The following is a 19,111-nucleotide window of genomic DNA, read 5'->3' on the forward strand; positions in this document are numbered from 1 at the left end:
GCCACGGCCCGGCCCGGCCCGGCTCCGGCTGCGGCCACGGCCCCGCTGCGGCCACGGCTGCGGCGGCGCTCGCCGCCCCCCTCCGAGTCGCTTCCGTGCCCCCCCGACTCCCGGAGCGCGGGGCGGGGTCGGTTCGGGCCGCCGCGGGGGCAGGCCCGCCGTGCCCCGCTGGCCCCGGGCAGCCGCCACCGCCGCCGCCGCCGCCGCCGCTCCGTCTTGGGCCGTTCCAGGGCTTGTTGGAGCCTTGACGAAGCCCGTGCGGCTCCTCTCCCTTGAAGGCCGCGGAAAATGGGATTCCTGGGCAGGCTGGCGGCGCTGCCAAAACTTGTTGGGGCGGCGGCGGGCCGGGGCGGCGGCTGGCGGCGGCCGGGGCGACCCTGCGTGGGGAGCCCGCTCCGGGGCTGGGCCGCCGCTGCCCGCCGCCCGCCGCCCGCCGCCCGCGCCGCCTCCTCCCGGGCGCTGGGCGAGTACGAGGAAGTTTTCAGGTCCTCCGTGGCGGAGCCCGGGACGCTGTGGGGAGCAGCCGCCGAGCAGATCCAGTGGTCCAAGCCCTGGGCCCGGGCCCTGGAGAGGGGCCCGTCGGGGAGCGCCGCCTGGTGAGTCTGCCTGCGCGACCCCGGTGCGCTGGAGGGGCCCGGGCCGGGGCCGGGGCCGGGGCCGGGGCCGGGCCGTGCCCCGCGGGGCGCGGGAGGTCGGAGCTCAGCTCTAGCGGGGAGGGCTGCCTGCCGAGGGGCTGGGGGTGTGCAGGGTTAACCACGCGAGTGGTTAGCGCAAAACTACCCCAGCAGGTATTTGGGGTGGCCAGCGCACCGGCGCTGACGAAGGAGGTGGTTGCGGGGCATGGAGGAGCTTAATGATTACACTTGGTTAAACTTAACCATTAACGGCAGCGTGGATGAGCGTGTTGGTGTGAGAGGGGAGTTAGCGTGCGCTGTGACAGGTGTAACGTGTGTGGGTGTGAGTGCGACGTCTGGGTGACGCGGGTGCGTGCCCCTGATGCTCCCCCATCCGACCCCTTCTGGGCCTGGCTTGGGAACAGGCCGCTGTGAGCATGGGAGGCCGGGCATCAGGTGCCAGCGGAGCTGCGTGTATGAAAACCCAGAAATGGCGGCTTTCAGAGTTGCTTAATCTTAGAAACTATCTAAGTAGGTCAGAATTTAAAGGATGCGGTTAAGGTAATGTTTGGCAAAAACATTGGCATTGTAATATATCTCTCTCTCTCCGCGTGGTGAATGGCAAACCGCCCTGAGACACAATGTGATATCCTTCTTATAAATTACAGGTAGGATTTTCAGTACTTTCTCCATGGTGATTTACCTGTTAAAAGTTTATGTTGACCGCCATCGCCTCTTTTTCAGCAAGTTTATATCATGCTCTTTGATCTTTTCTCAAGGAGAAGCTGATATAGGATAAAAAAGGCAAGGCAGGATGAGGGTCATCTTTGGTACATTGATGTTCTTTGACATTTTTATATTTTTCTGGTTTGATTTTAATTTAAGAATACTAATCATTCTCAAAATATAATTAAAAATATTAATCACTTTCAAATCTGCCCAGGTGAAGAGATTCAGAACCAGTAGAGTGGAGCTTGCTTTCTTATTGGTATCTGACAGAATTGCTTGGCACCTCTAGTAGTGAAAATTGTTTATATGTCTTAAGCTGAATGTTAAACAGCACCCAGCCAGGATAAATCTCTTTAAGTCATTAGGGCTGTATAACAGTCAGAAGTCCTAAAATGAATGGATAGGGAGACCTGTGGTCCACTGACCTTGATTTCTAGGTCATGGCACCATTCAGAAAGGCAAGTAGGATTGCCTGTGTAATTAAAGACCAGTAGAGATCACTGGTGTTGGCATTCCTGAACAGAATAATGAAGAAGTCAATACAATGGTTACTTTTTAAGAAATGAGGAATGAGAATGACACATGCTAGTGAGCATGGTTTTGCTATCACATTCTGTCAGACAAATCTGATTTGATTTGTTGAGCATGGTAAGCTTGCTTGCTGAAAGTAACATGGTTAGGTCTTTGTAAAGCATTGTGACTTCTCAGATTGAAGTTGTTTAGTCTTACGGCAGGGATAAAGTTTCATGAGCCTAAGTCAGACCTACCTTCCAGGGGTCTTTTCTGGCCTCACGTCTCAGTTGCATCTTTCTCTGTCTGTGGATGCAGATTGCCACAGACTGAAATTATCCCATTAATGTGGGCAAATAGCTGAAGGGAGGATGCAAAGAGCCAGGCTCTTTTCAGTGGTGCCCAGTGACAGGACAAGAAGCAATGGACACAAACTGAAACACGGGAGGTTCCTTCTGAACATCAGGAAACACTTTTTTAGAGGGTGACTGAGCACTGGCACAGAGTTTGTTGTGGACTCTTCATTCTTGGAGATATTGAAAAGCCATTTGGACATGGTTGTGGTCTACTGGCTCCAGGTGGATCTGTCTGAGCAGGGGGCTTGGACCAGGTGCCCTCCAGAGGTCCCTTCCAACGTCAACCAGTCGGTGACTCTTTGTGCCTATGCAAAGATGCAAGTCTCTGAAGACTCAACATCAGGCTATAGTTTTTGTTTGGATGTCAGATATCTGTTGCTCTGCTGCGGATAATAAAACATTAAGCAATTCAATTTTGTGTAATCCTCTTTGACGTCTTAATGTGCAACATACAATTTTATTTCTTTTTTGATTTAAGTTCACCTTAAGTGATAACAGGCTGTATAACACCTCTGAAGTCCCAGATGGTTACTAGCATTCAGTGTGCACAGCAGGATGACAGATATAAGTTCTTTGAGGAAAAGGCTGAATATATGAGAGAGAGAGGATACAAGAGGCTCTTTCAGAGGACATGCTGAAGAGAAAACAAAGAGGACGGAACAGAACTGAGGAAGAGGCTGGGCTTCTAAGAAAAACACAGCTTCCTGGTCTAACAGGATGAAGATGTAGTTCTGATTCAGTGGTTTACCTAGGAAGCAGTTTATGGAGATGTTAAAAATAGTGTGAAGAAGTTCATGTATGTGCTTCTTGAGTTAGAATTTATCTCCTGTTTCAGAGACATATTATTAGGTCAATTAATAAATAAATATTTATTTTCAATGTCTTTGGTTTCGATTGCCAAATGTGAGATTTATGGAAACAGATACTTTTCATGTATTTTCTGGTCTCATGTACTTCAGCTGAAGGAGGTGGCTAATGTATTTAAAATGTAGCTATAAGGCAAAAGTCAGTTTGTCTTCTCTAAATACTGTAAGACCATGAAAGAAATGTGCAGCATGCCCTAGTGTGTTTTCTTTAGTCTGTTCCATTGGCAACTGTGGTGTTATGTCAGTGGGTTGCAAAATCATTTCCAAAAGGTATGTGATCAGTGTCACCATCCCCTGTCTGTTTTGTCGAAGCAGTAATCCCAGGTACCATTGACTGTTTTCCCCTGCATCAGTGGCTGGTATAGCGCAAAACATCATCTGGTTTTGCCCACATCAAAAATAATGAGAAGAGCAAAAAAGCATGATTGGTCAAGAAAAGGATGAAGGAACTGGAATTGTTTGGTGTAGAAGCCAAAAAGGAGATCTGAGTCTTAAAACACATAAAATTCGGCTACAAAGAATTTAGCTACAAAATTGAAGGAAAAACTGTTCTCCAAGTTGGCTTTGAAGACGTTAAAACTAGAAGTCTTAAATTGCAACAAGGTAGATGTAGATTTTAGACATTAGAGAGAAAAATCTTTTTAATGCTAAAGGTAGTGAAACACTTGAACAGATTATTTTGGGATCTAGTGGAATCCCAGTTAGAAAGGTTAAGCAAGTATTTCTTTAGGAATGATAGAAACATTTTTTCGTAATGTATGCAGGCAGAGGGCAATTTTGCAAGTTATGTTTTTTCCCTGATTTGAAGACATAAGCTCAATATAAAATCACCTTCCAACTTTAGGGATGTTGCATAGATTGCTATTCAAATGTTGCTTACACTTTTAAAATATGTGGCTGGTTCAATTAACATAATATCTCAAAATATCTAATATAGTCGTGGTTTTGTCTAACACTTTATTCAGCTTCTGTTCTCACTTCATCTAGAAAAATTAAAAAAGAAAATCCAGTTGATTCCTGGGAACCCAGCTTGTAGAAGTATACGTACCATGCATGGCATAAAAGGATTTTAGCAATATGCTTTTTTCACAGTTATGGTGCAAAATAATTTTAATGTAGTTTTTTCTTGTGCATATATGGCAGCTTTATTCAGAACCTTTTCCTTCTTTCTCTTTTTATTCTTCATTATCTTGCCTTCTGAGCTGTTGAATGAAGACTAAAAAGTGTCTCTGAACACAGCTACTTTGATTCTTAAGTTAGCAGATAGTGTTGGAAATTAAAGTGTAACTTTTGAATATTTGACTGAATTAAGACATAATTATGTGTTGCCTTCTTCACTACTATACTTATTTCATTATTAGCAAGCAGGCTGTTGTCACATCCAAAAAAATACTGAGTGCAGTAAAAAAAAAATTCCAGGCCGTAGATGGTAGATGTTAAGCTGTGCGTAACAGGAGTTCTGCTATGGAAGACCTGACTGACTGACTCGCTGTCATGGTTTAACCCCAGTCGGCAACTAAGCACCACACAGCCACTTGCTCAACCTCCCCCCCACAGTGGGATGGGGGAGAGAATCAGGAATAAAAAAGTAAAATTTGTGCGTTGAGATAAAGACAGTTTAGTAGGACAGCAGAGGAAGAGAAAATAATAATAATAATAATGATAAAAAAATATACAAAACAAGTGATGCACAATGTAGTTGCTCACCACCCGCTGACTGATGCCCAGCCAGTTCCCAAGCAGCGGTTCGCTACGCCCTGGCCAGCTCCCCCCAGTTTCTATACTGGGCATGATGTCGTATGGTATGGAATAGCCCTTTGGCCAGTTTGGGTCAGCTGTCCTGGCTGTGCCCCCTCCCAGCTTCTTGTGCACTTGGCAGAGCATGGGAAGCTGAAAAAGTCCTTGACTAGAGTATGCATTACTTAGCAACAACTAAAACATCAGTGTGTTATCAACATTCTTCTCCTACTAAATCCAAAACGCAGCACTATGCCTGCTACTAGGAAGAAAATTAACTCTATCCCAGCTGAAACCAGGACACTGTAGATGTTACTTTTGCAGTTATGTCTTAGTCATTGACTCTTCTGACTGAGGCTAAAACAGAAGATGGAGGAGGAGGGCAATCCGGTATCTGGGTAATTAGTGTTTCTTGTATGTTGGGGTAATTTCCATTCCCTTGTTTATGACTGAGAAAAGGAGGGAAGAGATCAGCTTTGCAGAGATGAGAAGCAACTGAGTCATTATTTGGAGATGGAAATGAGTATGAGTGCAGGGAAACAAAAGGCTGACAAAGAAATGTATTATAAAATAAAAAGGGTGTGTAAAGCACTTGCTTCTTCAGGTTTAGTAAGGTATCTTCAAGGGTCTTGGCTCCTTTGCCGTATATTGAAACTAGAAGTAAATGACTGTGGACAAAGAAATGTAGGTTGAGTTTTCCTTCATTCTGTCTTTGGAAGATTTATGGAGTATTTGAAATCATTGTGAGTTGAAAAAGTCCTTGACTAGTATAAACACTACTTAGCAACAAGTAAAACATCAGCATGTAATCAACATTCTTCTCCTACTAAATCCAAACCACAGCACTATGCCAGCTACTAGGAAGAAAATTAACTCTATCCCAGCTGAAACCAGGACACTTGCCAATAGTAAAACATGAACAGATCAGCACTTCCATGCCTCTTCTGCTCCTACTCCTAAAAGTTATTTAGAGTAGCCATTTTAAAGCATGATTAACGAGGTGAGTGCATGTGCTTGAGATTCCTGTTTGTGAAACAACAGAAACTCTGGGAGACCTCAGGGCTGAGGTGAGACGGGAGGTGCTGAGCCCCAGTCCCAGAGGCAGTAGTTCCTAGGTGACTGCTGTAGGCAGCTTTGAAGAGGGTCAAGGGGGTGCTAATGTGGGTAACCACACTCAAATTATTAAAAAGATGCCTTATTAAATCTGACTTGTGCATAACGTGGATTATTAATGTCTGCTGCTCTGTTTGTTGAATGTTATTAATTTCTCAGCATTAGGAACACAGCCTAAAAAAAGGTTCTTCAGACTTGGATTCATTTGGTACGCCGCATTGAGATAATTATCTAGTTAGCAACAGATTAACATTTTACAGTCTTGCTTATTATGGCAGGATTTACTGGCAGCTCTTACAAACATCCTGCAGATCCACCTCTGATCTTTCTGCAGTCTGTTGGAATATTTTCTTCTTGATTCTAGAATTCTGTTTTAAATAGGAGCATCTCACCGAGATCCTTATTCCAAGACTGGGTCCTTGTTTCATGCTGCTGTTTCTTTCCAACTAAAGCTTATTCAAGCAAGTCAAAATTCCTTATGGGTATTCATCTCCTTGGGAATCACTGAATCAACAGAAGTTTGCAGCAGCACAGGGCAACTTTTCAAAGCCAGGCAGCTTTTATTTGTCAGCCGGAATGAGGTATTTGAGCATGTCCTTGGGCGACAGTAGAGAAGCGAAAGTCGGGCAGTTGTGGTCACGGTAGGTGCATCTCTGCTTCTCTGATCCTGTAAGAGCCTCCCTCCTTCTGAACGGGGTAGCAAAGCTCTCATCACACTGTCCAGATAGTCTTGTTTTTTGTTTCAACTTGCAGTCACATCTTTTTCATATACTTGTTCACAAGTGATTGCTAAAAATTTATGTGGCAGTGTTGATGTTGCCATGTATCTTTAGAAGAATCCAAACTCTGGTACTTGCTCATATTTTGACTGTTCTTAAGCGGTTATACATAGTAGCCCAGATACTGCGCTCTCTTGTTCCCTTGTTCATATCATCCTACAGTGATTTGATATAAAAATCAATGGATGACCTGAATCCTACACAACTTTTATGACAGTAATACAGAGTTCCTCTATATTACATGAGACAACTCCCAATCCTTTATTGTTCATACAGTTCTTCTTTTATGGGAAGGAGTTTGTAGTACAGAATGTTTTTGTTACTTTCCTGGTCCCCCACTTTCTCCTTATTAATGGCGTTGTAAAGGAGTCACAATAAAAGATTGCTGCATCCTAAACATCCTAACTGCTTTTGGTTTAATAATTGCCATTCTTTGACAATAAAGACTATCCTATGGCATCTGTGCATATGGATATATGAATAATATATCAAATACCCTAATTTAGAGTAGTCCTTTACTAGACAGGAGAGGTGAAGAAGGAAATACTCTGTTAACTAGTAGTGGGTTACTTTAGGCCATCTGTTTTCATTTCTAGTTACATTATAACAATATTGCATTATCACAGCGAGTGTCCCCATAGAACTTTTTGGAAGTGCTCAAGTGTGTGTTTTCCTGTGTGTTGCTCTTCTTTTTGCTGTAGAGAGGTACATGCAGGTAGAAAAACAAACACAAAGAGCATGATTTAGAGTGTACTTTAATTTTTAGATTCTGTGTCATCTTTCAGTTAGTAGAGTCATCTTTGTATCTGGTGCCTTCTGTATTTTCTTACTTGAGGATTATGCTGCACTTGAATTTTCTTTTTCTGTGTAAAATGACAATAAAAATGAAACCTGAATTTGTAAAGTGTGTATCTTTAATTAGAAGATGAGAGTTTTCTGTAAATGTCTGGCTGTTGAAGAGGCTATGACTGACATCGCTTTACAGGGGATTTTGAGTCACTGATGTAAAACATGGTAATGTCAAATGCATTATGAATGTCAGACAACTTTATAAGATTTTATAACTGTTGGGGTCAGTTTCCTTTAGATACAGATGCTTGTATGCTTAACTGTTATTGCCAATAGATGAATAAGAATACATTGAGTCCTGGACCTGTTCTTAAAAAAGATATGTGTGCATGCCAATACAAGGTAGTGTAATCACACATTTTCATAATGTCAGATTATTTTATGTGAATGTATCCTTCTGTGAAACCTTAGCTATAAAAATCAGAATGATTGATGCAAAGTAAGTTAAATCAAGACCAGGTTTAGCAGATTCTTAGTTAAGTCAATGAGGGTACAGTACTTCTACTATTTTCACTAATAGGCCTATTTAGCTTTTTGAGTAAATTGTGATGTTATAGATGAAAAAATGGCTTCCTGAACTAAGTATAATGTTTCATGAGATATGTTTTAATTGAATGCTCTCATTCCTTAAAAAAAATGCAAAAAAATAGTCTTATTAGTTTAGAAGGCTGGCTGTTACATACTTCCAACTTCTTTTTTAGGTTTGTAGGTGGAGAGCTGAATATCTGTTACAATGCTGTAGATCGTCATGTTGAGAATGGACGAGGAGACCAAATTGCTATTATTTATGACAGTCCTGTAACAAACACCAAAGAGAAAATAACATATAAGGAACTTCTTGAACAGGTATGTTTGAGAATAACCTTGTTACTGAAAATGGGCAGTAAATATTGCACAGCAGGTAGATGCTAGAGAGACAGAAATGATCTGCCTTGCTAGTTTATTCCTTTTGCTGTGTTCAGTATTGATTTATAAGCTTCAATACCTGTACCCAGTTATACTGCATCTAAGAGGTTTTAATCTTCCTCTAATTCTTCTTTTTCTTCTTCAGTTTAATAATTTTTTCCCTGTTTGGTTAAATTTTGAACTTTTCTCTATTGGATTTCTTTTTTTTTCCCCCTAACAGTTCCTGTTTCATATTTAAAAGGTAAAGCAAAGTATTAGTGAAGTCACTTGACAGTTGCTACGATGAACAAAAATACAGTTCCAGTAGAAATGAAGATGTGTGCCTTGGCTATTGCTGCACATAATTGAGTGTAAAACCAAACGAAATTTGACATCGAGGAGCTCTAAAGAGAGCTGCACCACAGCCTACAGGCTGCAGTGGGTGTGCTGGTGGCCCCATACTCGTTTACAGTCTGGAAAGTCTGTGGATTTTTACTTCCCTGTCGGCTGAGGTAGCTTACCCCCAGCTGGGGTCATGAATACCCAGTTCTACATCAGCCCATTCAGATTTACTCAGTGCCTGACTGCGGGTTGTTGCCACTGCGGGTGTTTGCAGTCTGCCTGGTTCAAGGTTCTCTGCTCTCACAGCTGCCAGCTGGTGGTTTGCCCTCGTGCTGCTCCTCTGTTTAGCTGGCTTTTTCCTTCCAGTTATATGGAGCAGTTGCACTTGACACTGAGTGCAAAGAAATGTTGGGGTCAGACTCATATTCTTCCTTAATGTATTTCAATGTGCGAGATGCATTACAGTGAACGGAACACGCTCGCTCTACTTCAGATACGCACCTAGCATCTGGAGTAATGTGAACCCATGGTTTAAAATGTGAAATGAGGTTCACAATACAGTAATTCGGTTTGTGAGGGTTTTATTCCACTGTTGCAGGAAAACAGAAGTCATACAGCCACAAAAATGATAAACCTGTACTGCACTCTACCTTTTAAGGAAAATATAGAAAACATTTACTCCTCACCAGTTTTCTGTTGATTTACCAAGTCCAAAAAAGAACTTAGAAGCTACTATACAGTATGCTGGAGCTAGAACAACTAGCTTCAGTGTTTTAAGAAAACAGGACACTTTAAAAGGGCCCACCTCCTTATCTAATTTTATTATTCTTTTATATATATTTATATGTTTATATATTTATGTATAATATGTTATAGATATAAAATTATAGTTTTAGATATACAATTTTGTGTCATGTGCCATATATAAATATAATATATACACATATATACACAAAATATGTATGTAGATATGAAATCAATTTATACATACATATACATATAAAAATACATACTTGTTTTATTTTAATGAAGTAATACAACATTTTAGTGTAAATTATCTTAAGTGGGCGCTCTCTGTAGAAATTTCCTCTGGAGAGCACTTGAAAAGTAGCCTTTGTTTTGCTTTTTGAGCTTGATGTTGGTATTAAGTCTCCTAAGTCTGTGTATCTGCATTCTCTGTAAGTGTGTTAAATGTTTTAGGACATAGCAGATTTGTGCAGCATGAGAAAGTTTTGCTAGTTGACATACATCCTTGCCTCCACATTTCTTCTTACAGCAGCAGTAAATGGAAGAACTGGTTTAAGTTCTCTGGGGAAATGTAGCAGAACTCATTCATAAGTTCATTATAATCTTGCTGGTGGCTGAGTCCTATCTAAATACTGTTTTTGAATTCTCTACAGTTTGTTCTTCTCCTTAATGAAAAGGCAATACAAGTGAAAGGCAGGATTTGAGATTATTATCTTGTCTGTTGAAGCTGTCTAGTCTATTCTGTGGAATAAATTTAACTTGGTTTGCCTGTAACTATTGGACACCTGATAACAAAAGGATTCACAAAGAGATTTGCTGAAAATGGGAAAGACATGGGCTTGTGTATTTTGTGTCATAGATCTTGTAGGGTCTAGGAGAGACTTTGAGAAAAGGCCTACCAAACCACTGTGGAGCGTGGGTGATGACGTTTGGCTCACAGTCCTCAGTCACCGCTTGTCACTGTGTTCTCATTCGGCTAAGTGTAAGCTAAAAGTACTATATTGTGTCATTTTGAAATGGACTTTGAGTGGTCTACATGTTTCATTGTAGATTAGTATGAGTGCAGTTCAGACATATGACCAAAGTTGATGAACCTCCTGGTGGGGAAAGAAGCCTTTTGCCTTCTTTCCTGAGTTCTTCTCACAATTTAAAATAGCCTGACAGTGTGTACCTGTGTGCAGACTGTCGTTTGGACTGTCCATGTCCAATGAATGTTTAGTAGTCTGTCTGGCCAGTAGTGTAATGAGGATGTCTTTTTCAGAGAGGCTGCCTGTTCAAAATGTTTCTACAAGAGATCAGCACTTGAAGTGGTGGAATTCTTTCTGGCTTTTGGTAACAAAAGTGGAGTTTGTAGATGGATTCACTGGAAGTTACGTAGGATAACTGTGGGTCACAGGATGGGGAGATGCAGAGTTTTGTAGCAGATTGGATCATTTGTTCCAAGATCAAACTCATGTTAAGGATGAAAAAAATTACATAGGTGCTTGGTTGGAGATAATAAAGCTCCTTAGGGAGGGTGGGATAACTTGAGCTATGTACTTGGGAAGCCTGTTGTTTTCAAATTATCCCCATCCTTTTTACCTGTTGCACTGCTGTTCAGATCTAAGAGCTACAGTGATGCTGCGATTTTGAAGTTAAGCACCACTAAACTATAAGTAATTGAGAGAAATTTTGGAAGCTTGTGGACGTTTAGTACCCAACCTGTGGGAAACTTTTTTTTTTTGGCAGAACTGGAATAGAAGGATTGCAGGGCAACTTCAGCAATTCTTTATTGATGTAAATAATAGCAAGATCAGTTTGTGTTGGTATTCTGTACTACTATACTGTCTTCACATGTGAAAAGTCTTGAGAATTACCGTTAAAATGAAGCTGTAAGTAGTGCAGTTGCATTTTAAGTGTGTTAATTATATGTTGTTACAGATGAAATCTTCCAAATGCAGAGAGGAGGAATTTGGCAAATTTAAGGCACAACAGTCTTCCAGAATGTACTGATTAGACTTTTTTCTTCACTGATGCCTATTACAGGCCTTTAAATGAGGATTACAGTGTTGCACTGAAGCCAGTGAAATAGGGATGTAGGTGAAAGTTTTGTGTATGCCTTGGGAGATTTTCTAATTCCAGTAGTGAGATGGCAGGAAAAGGTAGGAGAGACACAAATTCTGTTAGAAATATTACTGAATCTGTGTAGTATTAGGGAAATATAAAGATGCCCAGAAGAAATAAGGAGCAATGGCTTCTGTTCATTTAAAAACAAATTTTCTGATTGTGTTGGAAAATACTACCATTTTCAAGTTAAGGCAAAGGTTCTTACGTAGGTGAAAACCCCTTCTGTTTACATCATTTGGTGTATTCTCTAGAATGCCTTATTTGCTAAAAAGAAATGTCAAGAATTTGAGAGTCATATTATTTGCAGTTGTTGATGCTTGACAGATCATGTACACAAAAGCAGTAGGATTCTGTGATTATTTTCAATAACAGCGTACAGTTAACATGTTGAATTCAGTGCTGTAGTAAATAATTTCTGAGTGTAGTAATGTGATATGATTAATTAAACCACCCCTCCCCAAGCCTGTGACAGCACTGAATGTTACAAAAATATGGATGAGAAAGAAGGGCTTCAGGCTATCAACAATGGGCTAGCATGTAATTTCTTCTGTAGGAAGGTTTTTTTCGTAATTACCCACCCTAAAAGCATCTTCCAAAATAGCTGTATTAGCCATTGTCAGTTTGAATTTATGTGTGTATCTGTCTTGCTCTGCTTATATCTCCTGTATATGACTGAGGAATCACCCAGATTGTTTTGTTTCTAGTAGTGTTTCTCATTCTTCATGCTTTGCTCCATCTTTTCTCTGCCTTCTGCCTTGAAAAATGACCAACTCCTTCTTAGCTAGAAACAGTGACTTTCATTTAAAGATATTTTTTCTCAGAGTTGCTTTAGAATCAAAACTAGAATACAGACAGAAAATCCCACTGAGTCTGACAACCCAACTTTTTATCCTCTTTGTCTGGTAAAGCAACATTATCTTGATAAAACTATGTATTAGACTTCTTTAATGCTGGTTTTCCTTACCTTATTTAAATCTCAAATGGCATTCTTCAGTGCATGTCCTAGAAAGATTTAACTGCGATGTCACTGGGGTAGCTCTTCAAAAATATCAATATTAGTATTCTTTAAAGATTGAGACTAATCAGGAATTTACGAAGAGTGGTGTCTTGGGTTTTTCACATTCCACACAAAAGACTTCCAAATGACACTGTAAAAGTCTGAAGAAGCAGCTGGAACTTGATCTTGCCTGACTGAAGATAGTTATACTGCAGCATGTCAACATCAGCTTTGCCTACAGTAACATATCATTTGGTGCAGTTTGGGCAGATGAGTGAAGCAAAGCCATGCTGAATTAACTGCTGAGGCTCCTGCCATTTCCACTATATGTGGTTTGTGAGTTTTACTTTGGACTAGGTTTAGTTTCATCCTTTGAACCGAATGTCCTATGGCTTACTTCAAAGCCATCTGAACATAGCTATCCCCCAAATCTTTGCTTCCTTGACTTGTGAATTCCTTTAGGAATTGCCATGCTCACCCTTCCTCTGTCTCACTGCTGCTTGATTTCTCTCCCCACTCTGAGTGGATGTTGTCCAAATAATGGCCTTTTAGGGGAACACAGATGCTGTAGGAGTTGTGCAGAATACTGTGGGCTATCCTTCAGAAGTACCAGAAATTCCTTCTGAGGCCAAATGGTTGTCTGGAACCCCGCGCTTCTGCGGAGTGAATGCCATGGCATCACTTCTGATAAAACGTTAAATCCATGCCAAGCTGATAAGTATTACAGAATCCCCATCTCATCCCAGTCACTCCTTGGAGGCACACAGTCCACAGCCGATCTCCCAAACCAGGAGGGAAAATGGCCCTTTCCAAAAATCCCCAGCTTCCTCTCAATCCAAAGAACTTCTTGGCATCTGAAAGAAGGAAGGAGAGATTACTGCAACTAACCGATTCCAAGCAGCTGTCTGGCTGTATGAGAAAGAAATATAAAGCATCCTGATTTATATTTTTTCTTGTTATTTGTGGAAGAGTGTATCAGCACCACTACCACCACTGAGTAGGTCCTTTATACACTGCATTTGAGAAAGTGCGGCTGGGGTTTTGTGCAGGAGCCTAGGGGACAGTGTTATCAAGGCATGCCACATCCACAGCTTATGCAGTTGCCAGGACTGTTCCTGGCACACAGGCAGAGCTGGGGCAGGGCAAGTGGTCTCTGACAGAGCTTGTTGCCCCACAGAAATTCTCTCACAGCTCACGGCCCCTGGGGAATCATCGCTCAAGGTGTAGCAACTCTCACAGTCAATCCAGAGACTTAGACCACCTTTCCACAGCTCTGCGATCGGTGCCCCAATTCTACCAGAACCCTCCTAAACACAGGCTCACACTCAATACATGTGCAGGAAAGGAGTACGCACGCTTACTCAGCCAAGCATCCGGAACACCGGTTTACAGTTCCCATTGGCTGCCATGGCAGAGAGTGGGCCCAGGGGATGTTCCTGCTTGTTGTTTCACAGGGGTCCTCTGGAGGTTGCAGGCATGTAGATGTGTGCAGCACCATTGCCACGCTTTTCCACAGACTGTGTCCTGGGACTGCTGATCCTGGGACCAAGAGTACGGATGTCCTTGGACATCTGTTGATGTCCCTGAATGTCTGTGAATAAGCAGTGGGCTTGGTGGAGTGCTCTCCCCTCCCCAACAATCTGTTTAAGGTCTCTGTGGTAGGGGCACACGCACTGTGCCACCTCTGAAGCATGGCTGTCCCACCTCTTCAAGAAGATGGTCTTGATGAAATGAATGCAGCACCACTTGCCAGTCCTCTCCCTTGGCAGCAGGCTTGACATTAGCGACAGGGTGGTGCATCTGCTGCAGAAGCTTTTGCAGCAGTAGGAAAAGGAAGAAACAAAAATGAAGAAGAGTAATAGAAGAATGAAGAGGCTGATCAAGGGGCAGGGGAAAGCAGCAAGGAGTACGTTCCTTAGTAGTCTTGGAAAAATGACACAGTGGAGAAGCTGAAGTGCGTAAGGTGACTTGCTGCCTTTGGTTTAGGGAATGCGTATGTGTCATGGTTCTTTTTACACCATGAGATGCACTTCAGGATGTTTCAGGAGCTCTTTGTATTTGAAGAAACCTTTTGTGTTTAGCTTGCCTTGAAGGACTTGACAGTGGTGAGACCCAGTCATTGTTCAACCCAGGAAGGTTTGAAATTCCTCTTTTGAGTATTTGGAGTGGTATTTCTGTTTTAGTATCTTCTAAGAAGAATTCTTTTGGCATGGACCAAAACTGCTTTTTTGTAATTACTGGGGACAGCCAGGTGATTTACTTCAGAACTGCAGCACTTCTCCAAACCTGAACTGCTAATACAGATGTAGTATTTGTTTGGTGGCGGGGTAAAAATAAAACCATAGTCACTGGGGGCTTGCATTTGATAGAAGTGTAATTTAAGCCCAGATCTTCAAAGCTGAAAGCTTACTTGAGTTTCTTATTATATCACTTGGTCTCAAGTGATTTTATTAAAATCACTTGAGTGTCAAATACATTAAAGTGATAGAGCAATCTTAAACTTGAAGAAAAGCGGAGAAATAGCATGCTGGTAGGAAAATAGCAACTGTAAAATCTTGAGTGATAAAGTATGCTGTCTTAATGTAAACCATAAATGACAACACCCTGTAACAAAGTGGAAGGTTTCATGGCTTTTAACAGTTTAATGAAATGTCACTACTTCCCCTCCCCGTTTCTAGGAGTGATTGCTTGGATGTTTCAGGGTCTCCACATCAACTTTAATGGCAATGTAAACCTGCTTTATGATGTTCCCTAGTCTTTCAAATAGGTGCAGATAGAGACAGTGTTCTATTATATATTACATAGTCCAAGTGCTCCCTGGCTGTCAGAAGGATGAGGGAAAGGGCACAAGGAAAATCACAGATAACCATGTATTGTATTGGGTTGTTGTCTTCGGTGACATTAAACTCTCTAGGGTGGGGAGGTTAAGTGCAGGCAAGTGATTACTGGGTTTCTGTGGAAGACATGTGGTTCCTGTCTGCAGCATACTACATATATTCTGCTTTAAGTTCAACTTACCAATGATGATAGGTTTCAATAAAAATGACCTAAGTACATGCAGATCTCTTCACTGTCTCCCTCCTACAGCCAGGTACCAAGTACCAAAGTTATATAGCTTGTATACAGGCACTGGGTGTCTTCTATTACAAAATTACTAATTATGATCTTTAAATGATGCCTTTTTCCTTTAGCAGGCAAACATTGCCTGTTTCATCATCATTAATAATTATCAAATAATAATAATAATGAATAATAATGGTCATCCATTGTGTTTAACTACTTATTGCCTACTATCCACACTTACACTGAATATAAAATTACTCATTAAATATTGTTTCCATTGCTTCTGGCCTTTTTGTCAACGCTTTGCTTGAGAGTCTCACAAGCAGCAAAGATAAGGATTAGTTTTCTCAATTCTTTGAGATAAGGTGGTATTAGCTCTGTGTTACAATGAGTTTGCAGATTTTAATGTTTTCACAGTAGGAAGTATAGAAAAGGAATTTACCTTTGGAAATAGAATTGTTACCCTTGCTGACATTTACATTCACCAATTCTATCTAGAAAGGACTGTAAATGCTGGTGGTATGGCAATAAATTCTACTTTGTACATGTCCAGGCCTTGTTGATTTTTGTTGGGTTTTGATAGCGTATGTCAGTTTCATAGAGTATTGATAGGTATTAATAGATCTAGAATTAAAGATAATTTCTTATGATAATCAGTAACATTTGATATAAGAGGTCTGTTACAAATAAATCATATACATACCCTAGTCTGTGTGAGTTTTCAGCTTGGTATGGTGATGACTTTGCCTTACAAACATATTGTCTCTTGCGGCTGAAAATAACAGCGGGGATTTATGTGATGTTTATAAAAAATGGAAGCTATTCTGTTATCTTCTGATGCAAGCATGCCTGCTTGGGACTTCTATATCTCCATTTTCTTAAATCCTCAGGCAGAAGTGTAGAAATATGCCTAGTTTGATTGTGGATGAGCTGTGTGTTTAATGGAAACACAGGTCAGATGCCTCTGGAGCTTCTACATGTTCCTGTCTCAGGTTGCTGAAAGTTTGAACCTGTGTTCCTACTGAAGAGAGAAGCAGTGAGTAATGCTATATTATCCTCTTCAGTACATGTATCAGGTAGGCTTCTAGGATTGGATGTAATTGCCCCAAGTTTTTTTGAATATGACTGTAAAAGAAAGAGCCTAATGCCTACAAATCTTGGAAAGTAACAGTGGTACTAGAATTTAAAATAATAAACTGAAATAAGGTAACTCTTTAAATGGAGAAAACTCGAATTTGATGAATAATATAAGTGAAAGTAAAACATTTCAAAGAAAATCTACCCTCCTGAGTAGCTCATCCTTGAAAAAGAGAGTACTTCCCTCCTGTCCTGCTTGCACAATGTGCATTATTGGCCTAAGCTGCTCCCATTGCTTGCATTATTTGCTGGATCACTGAAAACATCTCTTCATGCTTCAGAAGCTTGGGTATTTTCTATTCTATAGGCAACATCCTCCTGCTGCTCTCACGAGTTTGTCTCCCCTTTCCTTTCTCTTCAGACTGGTAGTGCCTGAAGGAAAGAGTCTTTCATGAGACTAAATTTTACTTGAAACCTTATCTATGTGATATAATAAATAAATAAGGGATAATGCTGTATAGGTAAGATGTGAGGAATTCATAAATTACTAGATTTGTATTACACTGATAGTGAAAGAAATTAGAATGTTTAAAACTCTTACGTTTATTGTAGTATTGTCTAGTGAATGGCAACCTCTTAAAGAAGAGTTTTACTTCTCTAGGGAAGAAGAGCTTCCCTGTAAGACAGAGCAACTCCTTTGTTCTGAACTTAGATTTATATGTCTTCAGGTATCCCAAGAACTTCCTAGAGAATTTAACTTTTTAGTCTTATCCCTAAATTAAAACCGTTGCAAGCAAAACTGCTCTTGTTACATCTGACTGATGTGTAACCATGCTTATGGAGTATTCCAGTTTACAGCTTCCTGGGTTCTACTTCCATCCTGTTTCCTACTAGCTTATTAGTCTACTTTGTTTCTTCTTAGCCTACAGTTTTTCCTGTTAACCTATTAGCCTATGTTTTGCACACAGTTACATGCAGTTTTACCTCTGTTACTTATACACCTCTACGCACTGATGTCTAATTGAAAAATTTAAAGGCAGTGAGCAGGTTTCGATAATGAGTGTTACACAACTGTCAGCCTCTGGAATTCGAGAAACTTCTGACAGCTGAGTTCATTCAATTGCTCTTGGGGAATTAGTAATTTGCTTTTCCTTCAGAAGATGCCACATTTCCATGCCACAAGAAGCAGGTCAGGACATGTGCACGGTGCTTGTCGCAGGCTCTCATGCTTACTCTTAACAGAACTTAATATGTGGTAACTTGTCTGCTCTGGTGTACTAATGAAATATTCAATACTACTTTTGTGACAGAATACTATCACTGGCAAGGTAATAAATATTTTCTCATGGTGATACAGATGGCTGACATGGCTACTGATCTATCACATTTCTTGAGTTCCAGTCCTTTGCTGGCATGCACAGTCTGTCTGCAGGCTTCTGCATCCCAAAAATGAAAATCTGAAAGTGAGAGGAAAAATGATTTCTTAAGTCTAAATGTATTTCTCTGAATTTGTGTTTACATTTGGTTCAGGGGATAAGATTTATTGTCTTGAGTTCTGAGAAGTTGGCAACACTGTAGTAGAGAAAATATTACTACATGCTGATTTGTGTTTTGAACTTAGCTAGTTAGGACAGAAATTGCATTACAACATGCCCTGTTTACATCCATTCTTAAAAGCTAATATTGAGAAATATAAGCAGTTATCTGGATAAAAGAAAGAAAAGTTAGACTGTCATTTAAAATTTTGCAAAACATTGTTATTGATTTTTTGCTCTAATCTAAAATAATTAGCTTCAGTCCAGTCTCATTTTACAAAAAAAAGAGATGTATTACAGTGTTTGTTGCAAAAAGGAAATTGCCCTCAATTTATTGAATCTGGATTGCATTGTTCATCTACTTTCTGTATCATACTGGCTTGCGTCCTTAATGTCCTGCATCTATTGACTGTATGAAAAACTTTTAATATGTTGTGAATGTTTTGTCAATACAGGTCTCCAAGTTAGCTGATGTCATGGTCAGACATGGTGTGAAGAAAGGAGATCGTGTGGTCATCTACATGCCCATGATTCCACAGACAGTGTACTGTATGCTGGCTTGTGCAAGAATAGGAGCCATCCATAGCCTGATTTTTGGTGGATTTGCATCTAAAGAGCTTTCTGTTCGCATTGATCATGCAAAGGTAATACGTATTTGGAACAACAAACACCATTGCATTAGCTATTCAGATAAATCAATGTCAAAACCCCTTTTTTTCCAGAAAGGGCAACATTTCTCTTTCTGTGGCACGCAGTCTCAATTTGTTTATAATACCTAACATTGAAATGAGAACAAAGTACTACAT

General features: G+C 40.7%; 1 protein-coding gene across 1 annotated transcript in view; it reads left to right on the forward strand.

Annotated features, from left to right (window-relative positions):
- Positions 1–288: 288 nt before the first annotated feature.
- The window catches only part of ACSS3 (acyl-CoA synthetase short chain family member 3), a 97,859-nt gene continuing 79,036 nt past the window's right edge, over positions 289–19,111 (forward strand). Inside the window, exons 1-3 of the mRNA XM_075725971.1 lie at positions 289–596; positions 8,255–8,399; positions 18,761–18,949. Of these exons, the coding sequence (XP_075582086.1) occupies positions 289–596; positions 8,255–8,399; positions 18,761–18,949 (642 nt within the window). The remainder of the gene's footprint in view (positions 597–8,254; positions 8,400–18,760; positions 18,950–19,111) is intronic.

Source organism: Pelecanus crispus, chromosome 1, assembly GCF_030463565.1.
Source record: "Pelecanus crispus isolate bPelCri1 chromosome 1, bPelCri1.pri, whole genome shotgun sequence".
In the NCBI taxonomy this organism is placed as follows: Eukaryota; Metazoa; Chordata; class Aves; order Pelecaniformes; family Pelecanidae; genus Pelecanus; species Pelecanus crispus.